Here is a 23,052-nt window from a genome sequence, read left to right as displayed (position 1 = left end):
AGGTGTTAAATATAACTGATGCGACTGCCAGTAGGTAATATGTATGCTTTATTCAATCAGTATGATCATTTTATACCACTATGTATGCAGCATTTTCGTTGATATACAATGGGTATTTTCTTTCATCCTTGTCTTTGTATTTTTTTCAGTAGTTCATAAAATCTTTAAAAAGTTAGGTAAAAAGCTTTGGAAAACGTTCTACAGAAATTGCATAGATAAATAAAGAGCCATAAATAAATGGACGTGTATAGGTAATAATATATTAAGTTATAATTACCTGAACAAACAACTCCAACATCCTCTGCATGGCGGCAGTTATGCTTCCCCAAGGAAGAAGCAGTACATTGCATCAAGGAAGCCTCATTTCCTTTGCAGTTCACATCATCCAACCATATAGGCCCTCTGCCTTCTCCAAAGAAGGCCGAACCAGGAGCCGACAGTGCAGCACCACATCCTAGTTCTCGGCAAACCACTTGAGCATTGGTCAGACCCCAATGGTCATCGCAAACGGTTCCCCAAGTGCCTTGATGGAAGACCTCCACCCGGCCAGCACAGCGACCTGGCCCATTTACAAGGGTCAGACCCAAACCTTCTGTGGAGGAAAAGGAATGGATTAAGCTCTAGGTGGAATCCACAGCCATGTGCTAATGCTTACAACTGAAACAGGGGCAATACTAGACACTATGCAACACAACTTACCACAGTGGCCTACTATTAAAACATAAGTCCAATTTTAGTTAACCCTTAAAATATGTCCTGCATGACATTGATTATATTTGCAAGGAGGCAATTTATTTCACAATCAGATTACTCTTCCTTTGCAACTCTGTGGCAACATATAATGTGGCATATGAAAAAGAGTACTTACCTGTAACAGCAGTTCTTTATCCAGGGTATCTTCGCTAAATTATAAACACTTTGGGGTAGATTTATGAAAAAGTCATGCAACACAGCAAGACAACTTGCTGTGCTGCTTGACAGAGAGAGTCTAGGAATGCACCAAACCTACTAAGAATTTAGGCATTCCTGTTCGCTCCCTGCGCTGGTGGACTGACTGCTACCTAACGCCAATGCAGGTACCCTTGCGCCACGGTGCAAGGGTGCCTGTGTTACAGCTAGGATTGTTTTCGTGCAGGTAAATGTAAATGTATAGGCATTTATATAGCGCACTACTTACCCGGAGGGTCCCAAGGCGCTTCGACCGCTGCAAAACCCTTCCTGGCTTCCCTGAGAGATGGTCCCTTAATGGGTATCTCCAGGGTGAGACCAGGCATCCCCGGCGGTCTGGTGGGGCCATTAGTGAAGATGAGGCAAGCAGAGTTGCAGAGTGTGATCGCTGATCAGAGTGGGCACCGAGGCGAGAGAATTATCGAGTCCGCTGACCCTGGTCCAGAAACCTGCCGCGCCGGGAATCGAACCCTGGTCCCGGGCCGTCCTCTGCTCTCGGGTCTGCCGCCTCTAACCAGTGAGAGACACCTTCCTGGAATAAAGATGCAGAGTAGTGCAAGGCAGCAATTTGCACTCCCTTGTGTTACTATGTACTTACTAAGCCTTGCAGAGCCACACAAAGAGGCTTTGCATGGTTTCGAAAATCTCACTTTAGCCCTTGCGTTGTCTTGCGTGATGCAAGGGCTATACAAGGGCTTTGTAAATCTGGCTCCGAATATTTACACCTTTGCTCATTTTGTGCAAGAAGATCATGCGTCGCTGATTCAACATATAAATGCCACATACATGCCGAATTTTCAAGAATTCCAGATTGCATATATATTATCCAATTTGCATGCAATAATTGTAATTTACATAAATGTGAATCAGCAATCTAATGGATATCCTGGAAACATGGTTTATTTGGGCCTTGACTTCTTTAAAGAAAAAGCAAGTACACGTACATGCCACAGTCCTACCACTTGTGAAGAAACCCAATTCGGATCCTTCCAATTGGTCCAATTAGAGACCCATTTCTCTGCTCCGTATCCTGTCCAAAATCATAGAAAAACATGTTTGCAAAGGACTTTCTGCTTTTGTGGAGTTGTCTACATGACTCTCAGTCTAGGTTCAGAGCAGGACACAGTAAAGAATCCGGCCTACTTGGGGTCACAAAACATCTCAGGATGAGATGGCAGCACGGATATTACTTGATCTTAGTGCTGCTTTCGAGACTGTGCCCCATGATTTGCTCCTATTGAGACTGTCACATTTGCGGGTCCAGGGAACAACACTTTACTAGATGTCGTCTTTTATAAAGGGTGGAATCTTTACGATCGTCTCCTCCACGTTTCAGGCGTTGACCTCTGGGGTCCCTCAAGAATCATCCCTAAGCCCGGCACTTTTCTACATCTATTTTGCCCCCTGGCTGACCTGGTTGAAATCAGATATCATACTTTATTTTCCTATGCGGATGATACTCAAATCATCTTCTCCCTATCATCAACTCAGAAGCATAATTCTGTGTCTTTGAATTCCTGCCTGAATCAACTAGCCTTATTGCAGAACAACTCGCTGAAACTTAATGGATGTAAGGCTGAGGTGTCGGTGCTCGGAAAGAAACCATCCCTTTGGGGACCACAGCGCTGACTGGACACTCGCGATATCCCTGTGCCGGCACTTAAAGTCAAGAATACTGGATTTTTAGTGGACACTAAGCTTTCCATGAAACCTCAGGTGGCAAAGGTATCTGTGACCTTTGTTGACCCTGAAATGGCTATAGAAATGTATTTGGCTACTCACTATTTCTGCCAAAGAACTGTCATTTAGACACTTATTTTGTTCAAATTGGATTACAGCGACATCCTTTACTTGTGGGTTAATAAAGCCTGCATGAGATGAGATTTATAGTCTGCCTAAACAAGCATCAGTTACATCTCTCCTCCGTGATCTTCACTCCGTCAAGGTGGAGAAACACATCCAGTTTAAGGCCTTGTGCTACATCTAAAATGCAAGGACAGGGGATGTTCCCATCTTATTAATGGCCTGAGAAAACCCCATCAGCCTGCTCGCTCTATCGCTCCAACGTCCTCTCCCTGTTCATTGTTCCTATTATCAAAAGGATTCGAATGGGAGGTTGTTCCATTCCGTACATCAGCCCCAAGCTCTGGAATGCTTTACCAGAACACCTGCGATTCTGTACTTTGCTGCACACAACTAAAGGCTTTGATATTCTAAACTAGCTTGTCCTGATGTAACCCTACCTGTTACTAAAAGTGCTGGAGAACCCTGCGTGGGCAGCTGCCACGTTATGTAAGCATATATTTTTTTTAAGTACATATGTCCTGCAAGCTGCATTACTTCACCCGGTTAGTAGCAGGCCCTCAGTCTAGGTCCACTCTCTCCCCGCAGCTCTGCTGTGCTGTCTCATGCCTCCAGACCTCGACCTCCTCCTTGGGAGGTTCGAGGATGCTGCCTGCTCCTGCGCTGCTGCCCGCTCCAACTGGGACCAGACTGCCTGCAACCATGTAACCTTTCTCAGCCATTTTTTTCTTACTTTTTTCCATGTTGTGCCACTGTGATTGTGCCCATCTGTGTCTTACTCTAATTCCACCACTGTTTTTATTTTCTCGTGCCTGCCTGTTCCTTTCGCCTTTCGCCACTGCTGCCCCTGCGGCCTCTCCCCCCAAGAATTCCCCGCTCCCGCCTTCAAGCCTCTCCTCCTCCCATCTCCCCGCGCCAAAGGCATGCCAGTCTGTGCCCAGCTGCGACCCGACCGCGGCCAGCACCAGGAACCCTGGACCTCCCACTACCCATCACTACGACGACACCACCACCCTCCTTGCACTCAACCCTGAAAGACTTAGAGAATGCCAACAGACCTCACCAAACACGACCCATGGCTTGTTCTCCTGCTTCCACTGCGGCCTAGAGTAGACCTGGGCGTAGTTAGCGTAGCAGCACTACACTTAGCTTCACGTAGTACGTAGTCTGCATAGCATAGCGGATGACACTGTGTTCTTGCCTGCACTGTGAAAAAATGCAAAATATTTGCAAATGGCATCCTGCGCAGTGCCAGTTATAATAAAAACAAGTATGTGTATCTTTAGATGCTACTGTGCATATAGTACTTTCACAAAAGTGAAACTGAAAAATTAACAAACAGTGAGAGAGGTGAGGATTTTGGGATCCTACCTAACCTAGGGGAGGACCAAACAGATGCCTTGAAAACAAACAAGCACATATTATTGAACAATTTGGTGGTGGTCCCATCCTCTTAGGACCACCCCAAGCACAGTTACTGGCAAAACAACATTCCCAACCACAGGCCCTGCAAAGCATTATGGGATGAGATTAGCAGTGGGCAGTGAATATTATATACTATCCAATATCAAAATATTTCTACAAAGAGCTGCAGTTCAACTGGTGGTTACTAGTAACGACTAGGTGAACTGCAGCTCTTTGTAGAATTATTTTGATATTGGATACTATAATATTCACTGCCCACTACTAATCTCGTCCCATAATGCTTTGCAGACCCTTTGGTTGGGATTGTTTTTTGCCAATAACTGTGCTTGGGGTGGTCCTAAGAGGATGGGACCACCACTGAAGTTCAACAAAATGTGCTTTTTGTTCATGCGCTTTGTGTTCAAGGCATCTGCTTGGTCCTCCCCCTTGGTTAGGGGGGGGCAAAAACATCAGCTCTCTCATTGCCTAATATTTCATTGTAAAAGTTCACTTTTGTGAATTGGTTATATGCTTTTAAGCATGTAAAATTGCTTTTTTCAAAACATCTGAGGATGTTGTAGATTCATTTGCTACGCTACGTGATTAAGCACAGTTTTTGTACTGTACTACGTGCAGTTTGCGAAGTGCGAATTAGCATAAACTTTGCATGCTCCATTTGGGTAGCGTAGTATTATGCCCAGGGTTACTGCTGCCAGACCCTCACTGCCGCCCCGGCCTCCAACACCGCCGATGCTAGCACCAGCGACACCCTAAAATGCATCCTTCTCAGTGTACGCTCCGTACACAAACATGCCATGGAAATCTGGAACCTACTCGACTCTCTCTCACCCGACATCGCCTTCTTCACAGAGACCTGGACCAATGCATCCTTCGTCCCCGACATCAGCAGCCCCATCCCAGACGGATACAAGATCCAGAGGAAAGACCACCCGAACCACCCAGGAGGGGGCCTCGCCATCGCCCACAAGAGCACCCTCCACCTCACCACCTCCAGCGAAACCTTCCCCTCTGCCGAACTCCTGCACTTCCAGATCAAGGCCACCCCCAAAGCCACACTCCGAGGAAACCCTGTCTACAGAACACCCTTCGCCACCACTATCACTGACTTCATTGCACCCCACGAGGGAGCCAGAGTACTCCACACCTGGATCTCCAACTGCGCAAATGAGTTTGCCCCGCTAGGCAACCCCGACAGACAACGACCCAGGAAAGTCGCCTGGTTCACCACCCCTCTCTAAGAAGCCAGGCGCACCTGCAGACACATGAAGAAGAACTGGAGAAACACCAAGACAACCGAAACCCACACCACCTACAAGGACGCCATGATGGGCTACCACAACCAAATCAGAGACACCAAGGGGAACTTCATCCACAAAAAAATCCTGGCCAAGTTCACCAACTCCAAGGAACTCTTCAGTGTTATTCAAGAATTCACTAACCCACGCATTGAAGCCACAGATATCACCCCATCCCAGAACCTCTGCGACAAGCTTAGAACCTATTTTCACCTCAAGATCAAAAACCTCTACAACAACTTTATCGATCATCCACCAGGCGCTGCAGACGGCCCCCGCGCCACAGAAACACCAGCCAGCCCACCATCTCCAACTGGATATGGATCACGGCCGAAGTCACTGCCTAAACCATGAACAGCATCCACTCGGGTGCCCCCACTGACCCCTGACCCCCTCGAATCGACTGCAGACCCACAGCCGCCATCTCAACCAAACTACGACACACCATCAACACCCACTTCAAAGCAGGTACCTTCCCAGACGACTGGAAGCACACAGAAGCCAGACCCCTGCTCAAGAAGCTCACAGCTGACTCCACTGGCCTCAAGAAATATCGGCCCATCTCGCTCCTTCCTTTCGCAGCCAAAGTTGCAGAGAAAACAGTCAACAGGAAACTGACATGATTCATTGAAGAGAACGCCTTCCTCGACCTGTCCCAATCCGGATTCCGAAGCAACCACAGCACAGAGACCACCCTACTCGCCGCCACAGACGACATCCGCACCCTCCTGGAACAAGGCCACTCCGCAGCCCTCATCCTACTCAACCTATCATCGGCCTTCGACATCGTCTCTCACCGCACACTAGTCGCCAGGCTACAAGGAACAGCCCTGGACTCGATACGATCATTCCTCACAGGAAGAAGAAGCCAAAGGATCACACTCCCACCCTTCCTCTACGACCCCACGAAAATCACCTGCGGAGTACCACAGGGTTCTTCACTGAGCCCCATCCTCTTCAACATCTATATGGCCCCCCTCACAGCCATCGTCCAACAACACGGCCTCAACATCGTATCCTACTCCGACAACATCCAGCTCATCCTCTCCCTCATCAAAGACTACAGCACAGCCAAACTCAACTTCCAGAAAAAAGACGTTGCAGTCTGGATGACCAACAGTTGCCTGAAGCTCAACGCCGAGAAGACAGAAGTCCTCGCCCTCTGTACCACCCCTTCTGCAAGGTACAACACCTGGTGGTCGACCACCCTCGGAAGCCCACCTACCCCCTCAGATCACGCCAAGAACCTCGGCATCATATTCAACACATTACTCACCATGAACCGAAAGTTCAACGCCGTCACCTCCAGCTGCTTCAACAACCGCCGCATCCTCTTCAATACCTTCAAGTGGATCCCCCTGAGTAAAGGAAGACAGTCACCCACGCACTCATCACACGCAGACTGGACTATGGAAATGCACTCTATGCCAGCATCAAGTCCCTACTCCGCAAACTACAGACAATACAGAACACCGCCGCCAGACTCGTCCTCGGCATCCCTCGACACAAACACATCAGCCAACACCTAAAAAGTCTCCACTGGCTCCCCGTGAAGAAAAGAGTCACTTTTAAAATCTTCCTCACTCACGCCTACAAATGCCTACACAACAAGGAACCCAAATACCTCAACGACAGAATCAACTTTCATGTACTCAAAAGAAACCTCCGATCTTCCAACCTCGCACCCCGCGCATCCACAGAGCCAGAGCAGGCGGAAGATCCTTCTCTCACATTGCAGCCAAGACATCAGATGAGCCCCCTTCCTGAACACCTTCAGGAAAACCCTCAATACCTGGCTCTTCGGCTAAACAGATCTTCGGAACCCCCCTTAGCACCTTGAGACCCTCATGAGTGAGTAGCGCACTTACAATTTTCTGATTGATTGATTGGTTCTTAGCCTGTGGTCCAGGGACACCTGGAGGGGTCTGAGAAGCCTACTCAGGTGCCCAGCGATTGTTTAGAAACTATGGACAGATTAATAAACTATATGTAAATAAAGATGCAAAATGTGAAGTTGAACATTTTTAAATGTTCTGCAAATGTGAAGGATTTTGGAATTCGATGATTAATATTTAGTATCCTCAGATTGATTTGTGGGAAGAGTGCAAGTGCTTCAAGCAAAATATATTATCATCCTAATTTATATGTGTGTTTGTTGAATGCTTGTTTACATATTTTTGTGTATTATTTTATGGGTTAAATCATCGAAAATGCTTAGGCATGGTGTTCTTGGCAGTAATGACAAAGCAGGGGTCCCCAGATACCAATAATGACGCAGAGGTGGGTACCCGGATTCCAGTAATGTTTAAGTGGGAGTTCAGAACGGTTGTATGACGTTTTCACGCATGCCTTTACAACGCAGTTAGTACAATGATCGTGTTGTTACCACGCATTCCACTACAATGCAAGTCATTACAACGATTTGCTTTAGGGAATTGCTGGAGTTTGGAATAGTGTATTTTACTATTCCAACTCCAGTCTGTGCAACAGTGGGGAAGGGGTTGGATGGATTTACAATCCAAAACCTTAAGTTCATGAAAGCAAGTCATTGTAATGACTCACGTTGTAATGGATTTGCTTGGTAACGCTGTATTTATACTGACCACGTTGTAAAGGCACAGTTGTTCTGATAGCGTTGCAAACGTTGTTTACCAATAGAATGTCACATTTCAAAAACATATTTAATAAGAACAATATAAGAGTGAGAAATTATATTAAGGTACGAGAATCACAGGAGACTTGTTGAATGTAAGCTTTTGCCTGTGCCTTGAGTCATGTAATTTGCCAGTGACATGTGCAACGATTTAAACATGCAAAATTGCTATTTACAACGACTGACCAGTCGAAAGACAGTATTTGCATTAACCAACCAGGTCGATTTTACACTTGCTAGTTGGTAAAAATGTTATCTAGTGGTCAGTCGCTTAAAATAGTGGTGTGAAACTTTAATCTGGCCCAAACGATTTCCAGTCCAGATATGAAAGTTAAAATATACCTTCCATTTTTTTTTAAGTGGCCACGGATGCATAGGAATATTATATGTTGCTTTTTTGTATTATATTTTTGTAACTTTAGACAGGCACAGCATGCACAGACAGTCCTTTTGGTCTTTCCAGCACTTTATAAATAGTAATTATTTAAAAAAATATATGTGCTGGTGATCAGTTTTTCTCACAAATCCATAGCTGGCGCTGGCAAAGGTCAGGATTAACCAGAGCAACAACACTCCCTGGAATTTGGCAAATTCTGATGAGGAAAAGTAAGAGCCAGTCCCCTTAAGTGAGTGCCTTTGGGAGCAACCTGCAACCAGTGGCTCAAATTAAGCACCGTATAATAAACAAGGCACGATCAAGGGGACAGATGTGATCAATATAGTTAAAAGAGTCACTGAAAAGTGCAGTGAGTCGGGGTTTAATGTTCTTAAGTATGCGAACAGAAACATGCACAAATGCTCTCAGACTATTTGTTACATTGTCTCCTGCAAACTGACTTACCGGTTTTTAGTTTCCAAGCCAGTTTTGCCACGCAGCACAGCATGATTGGACAATAAAAACAGGGCCAGGACATTGAAGTCACACGAAGAGGTAGGCTACACAGCGACGCAGCACAAACAGTCTGTGTCTATTTATATGTGTCTTTGGATGCTTTTGCACTTTCAAGCAAGAACTTTTAGTACATAATACCATATATTAGCATATTTTAAATGCTGCTCATAGCAGCTTTTATTAAAATCTTATATTAAGGTGGAGTCGCATACTGGTCACAGGTTGGTCCCAGGCGACCCAGGCGTCCCAGGCGACCCCAGTGCATCATGGTAAATGCAGATCATGGCAGCCCATAGCTTACAATTTTCTTTGTGGTATCTCAATCAATCAATCAATCAATCAGGTGTTTATTAAGCGCAACTACTCACCCGTGAGGGTCTCAAGGAGCTGGGGGTGGGAGGTAGCAGGTTCCAGTGCCTCGGGGGGTGGGGGGTCCGTTGAAAATCCAGGTGTTGAGGTTTCTTACAAAGGTGGGGAGCGCTGCTGTCTGTCTGAGGTGGAGCGTAAGGGCATTCCAGGCCTTGGCTGTGAGGAAGGAGGAACGGCCTCCAGATCTGGTTTTCCTGGTGCATGGGACCACGGCGTACTGGAGCTGGGCCGATCGCAGGGTCTTTGGGGTGCGTGGAATTTGAGTCTGCTGTTCCGGTGTGCTGGTCTGGTGTCATGGAGGGCTCTGTGTGCATGGGTGAGCATCTTGAAGGTGACTCTTGCTTCGATGGGAAGCCAGTGCAGTGTGCGAAGGTGCTTGGCGATGTGGCTGTGTTTTGGAAGGTTGAGGACCAGTCTTGTGGCGGCGTTCTGGGTGTTCTGAAGCATGCAGGTGAGGTTTATGTTTATTCTGGCGTAGAGTGCTGTGCCGTGGTATAATCTGTTGGTGACTAAGGCGTGTGTGGCGGTTTTCCTGTGTTCAGAGGGGATCTATTTGAAAGTCTAACAAAGGAGGCGGAGGGTGTGGAAGCAGGAGGATGTGACTGAATTGATCTCACTGTCCATTTTGAGCTCAGAGCCCAGGATGATTCCCAGGTTGCGTGCGTGGTCCGTGGGGGTGGGAGGGTTTACAGAGAGTGGGAGGCCACCAGGTGAGGTTCCAGGCATTGGGGTTTGGTCCGATGATGAGTACTTCCGTCTTGCTAGCGTTGAGCTGAAGGCAGTTGTTTTTCATCCATTTGGCCATGGCTTCCATGCCTTCTCTGAAGTTATGTCTGGCAGTGTTGGGTTCGTTGGTTAGGGAGAGGATGAGTTGGGTGTCCTCAGTGTATGACACAATGTTGAGTCCGTAGGATTTGACAATGGTGGCAAGTGGCGCCATGTAGACGTTGAAGAGGGTCGGGCTGAGGGAGGACCCCTGAGGGACTCCGCAGGTGATTGGAGTAGGGTGCGATGTAAAAGGGGGGAGTCTGACTTGCTGCGTTCTGCCAGAGAGGCAGTAGTTGATCCAGTTGAGGGCATTGCCTTGGATCCCTGCGTCGTGAAGTCGGCGTATTAGGATGCGGTGGGAGACTGTGTCGAAGGCTGCTGAGAGGTCGAGGAGGATAAAGGGTGCTGTTTCACCTTTGTCCAGTAGGGTGCGGATGTGGTCTTTTGCAGCGAGGAGGGCGGTTTCCGTGCTATGGTTTTTCCTGAAGCTGGATTGGGAGGAGTTGAGAATGTTGTGCTGTGAGATGAAAGTGGCGACTTGGCTTTCTCGCTGACTTTCGCAGGGAACGGGAGCAGGGAGATGGGTCTGTAGTTTTTGAGGTCCTTGGGGTTCACCAAGGGTTTCTTCAGGAGGGGGTTGACCTTGGCGTGTTTCGAGTCATGGGCAAAGAAGGCGGTCACCAGGGAGCTGTTGATGGTCTGAGAGAGCATGGGTGCGATGGTGTCGGCAGCTCTGTTTAAGATGTGGTGGGGGCAAGGGTCCGTGGGGGCACGGAGTGGATTGACTTCATTGTTTTCAGAGTGTCGTCGCTGGTGAGGGGTGTCCAGCAGTCTATTGTTGGTTTCGGGGGTGGTAGGTGTGGGTTTCGTATGTTGGTAGTCTTCGTTGAAGTTGTCGTAGATGCTCTTGATTTTGTGGTGGAAGAAGGTGCTGAGATTGTAGCAGAGTTTTTGTGAGGGGGATGTCAGTCGATTTGCTGGTGGGATGGGTGAATTCTGTGATGATGTTGAAGAGTTCTTTGCTGTTGTCTGCGTGTGTGGAGATTCTGTCTTCAATCGCTTTTTTCCTCGTTTTCCTGAATAGTTTGTGGTGAGCGTTGGTGGCGGCTCTGAAGTTGTTGTGAGATTCGGTGGATTTGGTGTTTCCTCCAGGCTTTTCCAAGGCAGCGGCAGGTGCATCTGGACTCTCGGAGTTCGGAGGGGAACCATCTGTCTTTCTGGGGTTGGGTGTTCTTGGGTTTCTTGAGGGGGGCTATGGTGTTGGCGCAGTTCGGCTGCTGTGTTGGGGTTTTCGGTTTGCGCAATGCTTGGGGGGAGTTGCTGAGTGAGGAGTTGAGCTATTCGTCGGTGAATCTGGTCCAGTTTCTTCGTGGGAGCAGGTGGTGGTGTCTGTGGGTGGTGGGTGCTCTGAAGGAGAAGTGGACGCATCAGTGGGCGGTCCATGGGAGTTCGGTAGTGTGGCTGAAGGTGATGGAGTTTCCTGTTGTGAAGAGGGGGTCGAGGGTGTGTCCTGCTGAGTGCGCGGGTTTGGTCACGATCTGGCGGTGTCCGATGTTGTGGAGGTTGTCCAGGAGGGATGTGGTGTTTGGGTCCAGTTGGTTGTTGAGGTGGAAGTTGAGGTCTCCCAGCAGGGTGTAGTTGGTGGATATGATGGCATGCGGGGAGATGATGTCCGTGATGGCGTTGGAGAACAGTCCGTGGGGGACAGGGGGTCGGTAGATGAGGGTTCCTTGGAGGGTGGTGGTGGGGCTGGTCTGTAGCTCAGATGTTCCATTGAGTCAGTTGGCTCGTCTGGGAAGTAGTCGGTGGGAGGGTGGCTTTGTGGACGATGACGATTCCTCCTCCTGGGCAGTCGTGGCAGTCTTTCCCTGGTGATCTTGTATCCTTGGGGGATGGCGATGGCGATGTCCCGTCCAGAGGTGTTGTTGGTCCAGGTTTCAGTGAAAAATGCAACGTCCGGGGTGGTACTGTCGAAGAGGTTCCAGATTTCTTTGGTGTGTTTGTGGAGGGATCGGACGTTGAGGAGGATTCACTGTAGTGTTTTTGGTTCAGATGTTTCCTTGTTGACGGGGTGTGCTCTGTCGGAGTCACAGGCGGTCCTGTAGGTTTGCAGGCAGCAGAGGCAGCTGAAGTATCCATGGGTGTCGGACGGTGAGGCTGGGTTGCAGTTGTTGTTGCGGACTAGGTTGAGTGCGTGGAGTTTTGACTGGTTGTAGCGCAGGACCAGGATTATGGTGCTGGTCGCAGTCCGGTCACAGATGGGAGCGGACGGGCTTGCCTTTGGCGAGCCAGCGGCGCGACTGAGAAGCAGTTTCCATAAGTTGGGGAGGAGGGTGAGACCAGAGAGAGGGAGGCGGGAGCAGGGACTGTGTCGGAGGGGGCTGTGGGGCAGCAGTGGCGGGAAGCAACCACAGGAGTGAATGGAGCTGGGAACGAAACAAGTGAGCAGAAATAAAATACAAAATTACCACAATGCTAAAAACAGAATTACAAAGCACAGGAAGGTCAAAGGGATACAAGTGGCAGAACGGTAAACAGGAGACACAGGTGGGAAAAACTGCGGAGCAGCAGGCTGGAGAGACCGCAGCAGCGGAGGTGGGGCGGCTACTGTCGCAAACCCTGATTCTGGGCAGGCTCTGCACAGGAGCGGAGAGATGATGAGGTGAAGCTGCTGGGGAGAGTGTTAATCTGGATGGATGTCTAGGTCTCATACACGCTCCTGCAGCGTTCGCCATAAGTAGGGGAGGGGGCGGGACCAGAGGGAGGGAGGAGAGAGCAGGGACTGTGTCAGGGGAGGGGCCGCAGGGCAGAAGCGGCGGAAAACAACCACTGGAGTGAATGGAGTTGGGAACGAAACAAGTGAACAGTATTAAAATTCAAAATTACCACGTCAAAAAAAGAATTACAGAAATCACAGGGAGGTCAAAGGGATACAAGGGGCAGACAGGTAAACAGGAGGCACAGGTAGGAAAAACGGCGGAGCAGTGGGCTGGAGGGACAGCAGCAGCGGAGGTGGGGTGTCTACTGGCACAAACCCTGCTTAAGGAGAGGCTCTGTACAGGATCAGAGCGGCGATGAGGCGAAGCTGCTGGGGAGAGTGTTAACCTGGACGGAGGTCTAGGTCTCGAGTGTTGAAGTGCAGTCAGTGATACTAATCTTTGACACCAGTGTTCCGTTCTTCTGTACCTTTCAGAAGGCCAAAGTGTCCTTTAAGGAGAACAAAACCAGCTACTTAGTATCTGTGGATAGGTGTAAAAAAAACTCCCAGGTGCAGGCTCCTGGCTCTGGAAACCAATCATCAGCTCCCCCAAGAAACAGGAGCCTCTGCATACTTTGCTAGAGGGTGGAGTCGCACATTGGTCACAGGTCTATCCCAGTCCCCCCCACTGCATCATGATAAATGCAGTTCAAGGCAGTCCATAGCTTACAATTTTTCTTGTGGTTGCTTGAGTGTTGAATTGCATCCGGTGATGTCAGCCCTTGACACTGCGTGTCAATGATTTCAACTTCATTTTGAAGAATAAACCTACCATACCGCTCGCCATAGAGGTTGTTCCAGTGTTCTGTGAGCTCTGACCTGACTCTGCTACAGGAGTAGCCTTCATCCAAAACTCCATTGTGACCCAGAGGGAGGAGACGCGAGTCCGCAGAGGAGGTGAGAGGCACGGCCCCGGGACTGCGAGGTACAGCGTCAACAACATCAGCTGTTTCCTCTTCCCGCGTGAGCCGCGCCCCCTCCCAGTGCCCCACCCCCAACAAGGCGTACTTAACCTCTCGCGGCCCCCGCTCCGCGGGAGCCGCTCGCCATAGAGGTTGTTCCAGTGTTCTGTGAGCTCTGACCTGACTCTGCTACAGGAGTAGCCTTCATCCAAAACTCCATTGTGACCCAGAGGGAGGAGACGCGAGGCCGCAGAGGAGGTGAGAGGCGCGGCCCCGGCACTGCGAGGTACAATGTCAACAACATCAGCTGTTTCCTCTTCCCGCGTGAGCCGCGCCCCCTCCCAGTGCCCCGCCCCCAACAAGGCGTACTTAACCTCTCGCGGCCCCCGCTCCGCGGGTGCCGCTCGCCATAGAGGTTGTTCCAGTGTTCTGTGAGCTCTGACCTGACTCTGCTACAGGAGTAGCCTTCATCCAAAACTCCATTGTGACCCAGAGGGAGGAGACGCGAGGCCGCAGAGGAGGTGAGAGGCGCGGCCCCGGGACTGCGAGGTACAGCGTCAACAACATCAGCTGTTTCCTCTTCCCGCGTGAGCCGCGCCCCCTCCCAGTGCCCCGCCCCCCCCTCACCTCACAGACACTTAAGCAGGGCCTGTAACGCGCATCGCGGGACGCGCGCGGGCCGCAGCCCGGGGCGAAGCCCGGGCAAAGGGTGGGCCCGTTTAAGCCCGTTCAAGCCAGGGCAAGTCTGGTCTGGGCCAACTCCTTTTCATCTTGCCTATTGATATTTACACCGCATCTTGGAAGCCCCTTGCTATTACCTCTACTCTCACCAATCCACGTATATTACAGTGCCATCATGACTACAAGGGCCATGAGGAACAAGACGGCTCAAGGAGTGGGTCAGGTGACTGGCCCAATTGACCAATTCATCACAAAAGCAAATGATGCAATCAATCAGGGGATCGTACTCCTAGAAAGACGTGTTTCCCAGGACCTCGCTGCAGCACGAAGATCCTCAATGGGTCTTCTGGCTTTAGCCAAAACACCTATCCAACAAGAAACCAACGTCCCTCTATTGCAAGAAATTCGTGCTGAACTCCACACTATCCCAATGAGTGTCGACTTATCTGTGACTCACTTATCTCTAGGGGAAGTTACTCTGGATGATTTGGAGAAAACACCCACTCTAGTGATTAGCCCCACTCAAACTGCCCCGCTAACCTTGACAGAGTCGCAACCCTTGATAGAGTCGCCACGTCTAGTAGTAGCTTCCCCCACAAAAACTGATAAGGAGCCAAGGGAGGGTGCCATTCCCAAACAAGATAGCACAAGGCCAGTAGTTAAGACTAAGCAGCACTCCCTACCAAAGCACACCAGGTCTAAAAAATCCCCTCGTACTAACCATCGAAATAATGTGATTCATTCATTGCCTGTTAATGTGGATGACCCCTCTGTTACAGCTGCATCGCTGGATGATGCTCAGAGAGGTCATGATGCTGCCAATATAAACTACCCTGAGCTCAACGCACAAGTGCTAGACACAATCACGGATCTCATAAAATCCCAACTACTACCAATTGAGCGAACTTTAAATAACATCGAGAAGCAGATTGCCAGATTAATTAACCACACAAGTCATCTTAAACCACCTACCACCACCCTAGCTTCACTAGCCCCCACGACTGCCAATCACACTAAGGCAGCCACTGTACAGAAACCTGCACCCCCATCCTTAACACATAAAACTCCCCTACCCACAGGAAAAATCCCTAAAACCCCTACCATTACACAAGCGATTCCAACAGACACCAAGGGCACCACTAAACAAGCACATGGAAAGCCAGTAACAACTGCTGACCCCCCTAAAACAAAATCAAAGCCCCCTTCGCCTAAACCTTTGGCCACCCAACAGGCTGTTGATACTACCAGCAAACCAGTTGATTTAAAGAGGCCAGTCCATCTTCCTCCAGAGGCAAGCCCCTATACTGTGATTCTCACGGGGGTCCCAGAACTGGAGGAAAATACGAGCGAATCCACTTGGTCACTAAAAAATAAGGTCATGCAGTGGCTCCAGATTAACAGACCCCTTCCCTCTCATTGTAAAAGCAGACTCTATATGGTACGTAGAGTTTCTTGGATTGGGGAAACAAGGAAAAGAATAAAGGGGGATTGTATTATCATCAATTTCGATAATCCAGAGACAGTCAGTTATATATGTTCCTGGACAACCTTGGAGAGAAACAGGAGGAGGGACTGGGATCATTATCCTTGGAACCCAATAAGAGATCAACCCTATGCAGAGGGGTGGAGAGGGGCACCAACTAGTAATTATTTTTCACCCCTAGAAATGGTTGACTGACCACCAAACAACCAATTACCTCCCAATAACAAGACTAAAACCCCCCCGTCTCCTGATAGCTTAGGGCCATCTCCAAGTCAACCTGGGGAACCTGTTTCGGTCCAACTCACGGTGGATTCCTCTAACATGTCTCCGTTATATGGCCCTCCTGGGCCGGGTATCGCACAAACTGATGGATCCTTGGCTCCCCTTTTACCCTCAACCCCTGACTTAAGCCTTCTTCACCGCCCATTAATTCATTCTGATCATGACCAATATATGTCAATTTTAACTTGGAACATAGCCGGTCTTTCTAATAAAGCAAAGGACCCAACCTTCCTGAACTATATAAATACCTTTGACATCATAGCGTTTCAGGAATGTTGGGATCTGACACCTACAAACCTGGACGGCTATAGCACTTACTTTACCCCATCCATCCAGTCAAGCAGAGGTAGGCCTTCGGGAGGTCTTTGTTTTTATGTCTCAAACAGACTAAACGTATCTTTAGAATGCGTTGAGCTCACCCCAACCGATTCTAGCTCAAAGTCCTTTGGTCGCTCCCTACAGGCCTTCAAAATGTCTGGGAAAGAGGCTGTCAGCTCTCTCATTTTAAATCTATATAACAGTGCACAGAGAGACGACCAACCAAAATTTATAGAGTTTCTTTCCAAACTTATAAAGAAGGGTATGGGAGGGTCCTGCTCAGACAGACGATTAATTATATTAGGTGATTTTAACTGTCACCTATGCCCACACAGTGGAACCAGGGTTTGTGATCATAGAGCCCCAAATGGCGAACATACTACCCATTTCGAACATTCAACCATGGGATCCCAACTGAACAATCTATTACATGAATGGGATCTGGGCTTCTTCAATGATTTAGCAGCGCCCCCGACCGACTTTCTACCCACATTTCATGGAAGGGGATCGCTCACGACAATAGACTTCATCCTCTTGTCTCACAGTCATCATGGCGACGCCCTAGAAATTAGCAGAGAGGAGCTGGTTCTGAGCGATCACTATCCCATCAGTGCCAAAATTTATTCCCCCTCCAGTGGAACTAGGCCTGGGAGCAACATAGAAAATCTTTTCTCACATACCATATCTCTTTCATCAAGAAATGGGTACACTATAAAATGGGCAAAAACTGATACATCGAAATTTCTTGAAAATCTGATCAAAACTGCCCCTGATCTCTTTCGGTCTTGCTTAGAATACCCTCCCAATCCACAAGAAATCATCTTTGCCTTTGACCAAATTGCCTTACAAATTAGAAAAAATGTGACCAGAAATTACAACAAAAACTATGTTTCCAAGAGCCGTGGTTGGTTTGACCATGAGTGTTCAAACACTCATAACATTCTGAAGGCTACCCTTAATAAATCTCAAAAAAACTGGGTGGAAATAAGATCCGCCCGTGCTGCTTATAAACAGGCAATTAAAAACAGAAAAAAGGAACTGAAAACTGCGGCCTGGGAAGCTTTGTTGAAAGCTAGCACTTTAAGAGACAATACGGCCTTTTGGAGGGAGGTCAATGCCCCCTTTTTTAGCGACAGGTCAACAGACCTCATAGAAATTGCCATCACGGAAGAGGTTTGGATAAATCATTTCACCGAACTGTACAAATTAGATGACCAGATTGAACCACTTAACCTCGAAACTCAACCAATGGAGAGTAATGAGTCGCAAATCAACAACACAGAGCCGTTCCCGCTATCCATCTACTTTAACTATTCAGAAGTGGAACTGGCCATCCTTGAAAGCTCTAATGCCAAAGCCCCCGGCCCGGATGGAATTCCTATAGATCTATTTAAAGACAATATTCTATGGGCACCTATTCTTACAAACGTCCTCAACTCCTATGCCCATAAAGGATTCACTGCAACTTGGCAAGAAGCGATCATAATACCCATTTTTAAAAAAGGTGAAAGAACGGACCCAAAATGTTATAGACCAATTTCCTTATTGGACTCCATGATGAAGGTGGCTGGGAGAGTCCTGCTGAACCAATTACAAACATGGGCTCAGGAAAACAGCATTTTGTCTAAATTTCAATATGGGTTCGTTTCTGGTCTCAGGACAGTGGAACAATGCTTAAATTTAGCTCTGATCATCGACAAATACGTGATGGCAAAAAGGGGCAATATATATATGACTTTCGTGGCCTAAAGCTCTGCTTTTGACTGCCTTAACCATAGCTTACTCTGGTCTACCCTCATTGACATGGGCGTTGACTCTAACATCCTAGCCTTTATAAAAGAACTATATCGAGGAGCTGGGGCCAAGGTCCGCTACGGAAAGGACGGAGCCTGTACGAGCAAGTTTCCTATCAAAAAGGGGGTCAGGCAGGGCTGCATCCTTGCCCCCTTTCTTTTTAATCTGTATATTAACAGCGTCGCTGACTGCCTGGCCAATTTAGATGTTGATTACCCAAAAATAAATGGCCTCGCGGTTCCAATTCTTTTATATGCGGACGACGCTGTTATTATGTCCAGGACCCAACTAGGGCTTCAAAAAGCATTGTCAGCCTTTTCAACTTTTACGGGTTCGAGAGGTCTTAAGATCAATGTAAGCAAAACTTTTACAATGTGTTGCAGGAACAAAAAGAACATTTCCTGCAATAATTGATGCAACCAAGATTAGCCTCACGAAAACTTTCACTTACCTGGGTATACTTTTTAGCAGCACAGGTTCATGGAAGAATTCCGTACACACTCGAAACTTGGCTTTTATTAGACAAATTGGAGCCTTAAAGAAATTTGCCAGTAAACTAGGTGGGAAACCGGTTAGGATTTTGTTGGACATATTTGCTGCCAAATGCGTCTCCACCGCAACATATGGAGCGGTATCTGGGGTCTGGCGGACTGTGGAGAGATACAAACCAGCGAGAATGCTTTCCTAAGATTTCTGCTGGCTGTTCCTCGATCTATTTCAACCACAGTCTGTCACAATGAGCTTGCACGTGTACATATCTCGGATACAATCAAAGTCGCACCAATTCTGCTATGGCATAAAGTATGGTCCTCGGAAAAAACGGTGTTGAACCAAGACGTAATCAAGGACTGTATGGCCCTAACTGACTCAAAAAAAATACCCTGGCTCGCCTATGTACAGAAATTTTTAATCTCATTGGATCTGGCTGATTTGTATATTAATCCGACCATGTGCCAAACTATTTCTAAAAAGGACCTCAAGGCTCGCAGTTTAGGTCTACTTTCAGATAGACGCTCTTATCTTGAAGGTAATAAACCATCGATCACTCACCACAACCTCTTACTTTATGATGCTGGCATTCCCCTTTATCTTTCCCCGATTCTTACAACCTACACGAGAATGTTGCTAACAAGGATGAGGACGGACTGTTTCTTCCGTCTTCTAACATTTCCCACCATAAATGACTGGTCGACTACCCTGGTGGCTTGTCACTGTGACAATGTTTCCAAGCAATCCAACATTCACGTTATTTTATTTTGCAAATTTTACGACTGGGGCAGAAGGAAACATCTCCTCCCACTCTTGAAACTGTGGGGCCTAAGACAGTGTAGGCCAGCCTTACTCAAGCTATACATGCTCGAAGATGAACTTACAATCATTGCAGCTACTAGCTTCCTGAAATTTGCAGTAAGGTGTAGAGCGTCCATGAATTAACTGTCTTCTGCTCCCCGACAGCCATAATTTGCACAATCTTACATTTTTTTGTTTCATTTCGAAAATTGTATGTTTCTATGATTGAGCCCTGTACTCATTTTATGCTGTATCATATGTGCTTTTATGATTTTCCTTGTTAAAGTCGAATAAAGCTATATTTGAACTTGAACTTGTAATCTCTCATTGGCCCAGACCTCTGTCTTTCATAAGAACTTGTACTCAGTTACTGCATGAAAAGAGAAATGCTAAAATCAATCTCTGAAAAAGAAATCACTTCTCTTTTTAATATTTGAAGCCTTTTTACCGCTGTTTGGGAGATGTGGAGACAATTCCTGGCGTCCAAGCATATTACATTTATTTCATTTATTTATCTTTTTAAATGGGTACTGGCCTTTAGACAATTATGACCTTCATCCATGTCTTTGGTCAAGTGAGGAGCAGAGGGCTCAAAATACATCTTTGCCCCTGGGAAAATTAACGGGGATAATGGACAACAAATATCCATGCTATCCTTGGGCAAAGCATGGTTTGGAGACCAATGCTATGAATACTTACTAGTAATCTTCCTTACTCTTAGTTCTTCTCGTCCTATTCACAGTCATTCATTTTGAAGTGCGTCCATCTCCAGAATAAGAAAAATACAGGGTAATTCTGAAAGAAATCTGCATCCACCCTCCTGGATGCAATAAAAGGGTTAACCTTCTCAGAATCCTCCAGTTAAATCCAAGCTATGTCAATGGTCAAAAAGGGAAGTGGGAGGGATTGTAATGAATGTGACGGGTTTCAGTAGGGATAAGTGTAATTAAGATTAGCGGTAAGTAATCAGGGTATTGCCTCTACATCCCTAATCCTTGTCTCAGTCATTACTTTTGAGGTTTACTAAAGAATATGCTACCCTACAGATCTCATTGAAACACCCTCCAACTCAACCCACAAAGCAGGTATGACTCTTGTGATTCTACTTTGCATGTGATCTTGTTCAGAGACCATTTGATCCTACTTGTTTGATCGTGGATTTTAAACATCTGCTCAAAGTAATTTTAGCCACATTTCTCCCTCTTCCTGCTTAACCAAACTTCACATACAGATGATCAAATTTCCTCTAACAAACCCCCAGATGCATCAAGCATCCATTTTGCGATTCCTTATTAGCGAAAAATAAGGACTAGCTAATAAGGATTAGCAAAATGCTAGGCATGAAGAACTTGCTTAAAAAATAGCGATTTCTTAAAATTTCTTAATTGCAACTCGCAAACTGCGAGTCGCAATTAAGGAATACCTCCCCATTCATTCCTATGGGCCTAGAGGCCCATAGGAATGAATGGGAAGACAATCTCAATTTGTGATTCTCAATTAGAGAATCGCAAATTGAGATTGCAATTTCAAGGGTGCCAGGGTGTCAAAGGACACCCTGTTGCACCCCTGAAATCTGCATATGGGTACATCTTGCATATGGGTACATGTTTGTGTGTAAAATGGAACTTTGAAAAATGCACTTTAGTGCATTTTTCTAAGTTTTTGCAAATTACCATGAAGTTCAACTTCATGGTAATTTGCTCCCCCTATTAGCGAAATCGCACATTTTTTAACTTTAATGCATTGCATTTAAGGAATCTCAATTTGAGATTCCTTAAATGCAATAGCAATTTAAGTAATCGCAATTTTGCGATTTCTTTAATTGCGAATTTTGCATTTGGGATGATGCATCCTAAATGCAAAATGCTGGTCGCAAAGGAGAAGATTCTGAGAATATGCCCCTTTGCGAGCGGTTTTTAGCTTGATGCATCTATGCCTAAGTGACTTGTGGAGAGAGCTCTTTAAAGTTCTTTTAATATCTGATGTATGTAAAGCATGTTCCTCTTCTAAAGATAATGAAGGAGAGAAGAAAGGAGGAATCACATATTGTGCAGAATCGAAAGAGGAATTACTTTTAGGAATGAAGGAAGGAACTGGTCTCAAAATTACTTCATCCTCAAAAGATCTCAACAAAGGTGGTCAAAATAGTAAAGCTAAAAGTTCACCAACTCTACCTGCAGAAGTGATAACCACCAAGAATGAAACTTATTAGGAACGCAATTTCAGATCTACTTCCTCTGAGATTCAAATTGAGGTCCCTGCAGAGATTTCAGAACGGCAGGAAGCATCTAAGAAGAAGAACGAAGGTAAGGTTTTGTGACGGAAAAGCTTTTACAAATTCTATTCATTAAAGAATCAATCTCCTTTTGAGGTTCCGAACATTTTTTTGAATGCTTTAATAGCAAGCCATTGTGACTTTACAGTAGAAAGAGAGAGATTACATTGAAAAACATCCACCAGACATAGTAAGAATGAAGACAATGGATGGAGATATGCCACTACTGTAGCCATCATCTTCATGAACACTCTCAGTGTTGATTTGATCCTGACTGCGAGAACCATGTATTGTCAGTGCTGTCTCCACACCGTAAATCTCTAGAGCTTCCAGTCTTTCTTTGCAATCCTGATGTGTGTGGATGCACATACATGAGGCCTACCATAATCATGAAATGTTTTAACAGGATTAAAGAAATAATTCTTTGTAGGGTCTCCATCTTGAACTTGATATCTGGGATGAACTGTTTCAGTCCTTCTAGGTCTATCACTAGACAAAAAACGTCCTGTCTTCTTCTTCAGTAAAAAGACTATGGAATACAAACCCAGACCTCTCTCCTTCAAGGGTGTTGGACAAATTGTACCCTTTCCTATAATAGATGCCATCCCTTCTATGAGCACCAGTCTCTTGGGAGGATTTCAGGGAACAGGCGTTCAAATGTTCCCTTATGAATCTAGAATGTAATGGAATTCTATTTGACTTGCTTTCTTCACTATATTGAGGACCTCCAATATTTAATTGTTGGTCATTACACCATAGTCAGTCATGTTGAGTTTTAGATCCGGAACATTGTTATTGTTTCTTGAAGTACTGAAAGGTAAATGATTTCTCTGGGAATCTAGAAAACTATTCATATCCCTGAAACATTTCCATTTCAACGATCTTAACGACGTTGGCGTTTTTTTCCTAAAGGATGATTAATTTTTACATTCCTTACACAAATAATGAAGATTATTTTCCAACCATGATCTAAATAATCTGGATTCTTCAAAGGGCATTTTCAAAGCTGTTGCACTTTGGGCTGCATCTATACTCAAGTCCCCTAGGTAGAGATTGCACCTTGATGCAATCAAAGCTCCACTAGCTGGAGGTGTTTTTCTCACCACGTCAAAAGAA

At 46.6% G+C, this 23,052-nt stretch overlaps 1 protein-coding gene across 4 annotated transcripts in view; it reads right to left on the bottom strand.

Annotated features, from left to right (window-relative positions):
- SSC5D (scavenger receptor cysteine rich family member with 5 domains) overlaps positions 1 to 23,052 on the bottom strand; it is a 315,500-nt gene that overhangs the window by 122,509 nt on the left and 169,939 nt on the right. For all 4 annotated transcript variants that reach the window (XM_086930468.1, XM_086930471.1, XM_086930469.1 and 1 more), the window contains one exon: positions 278 to 592. In XM_086930468.1, coding sequence (XP_086786594.1) covers positions 278 to 592 — 315 coding nt within the window. The remainder of the gene's footprint in view (positions 1 to 277; positions 593 to 23,052) is intronic.

The sequence above is a fragment of the Lissotriton vulgaris genome, chromosome 7 (genome assembly GCF_964263255.1).
Source record: "Lissotriton vulgaris chromosome 7, aLisVul1.2, whole genome shotgun sequence".
NCBI classification, from domain to species: Eukaryota; Metazoa; Chordata; class Amphibia; order Caudata; family Salamandridae; genus Lissotriton; species Lissotriton vulgaris.
This window is presented reverse-complemented; position numbering and strand designations above follow the sequence as displayed.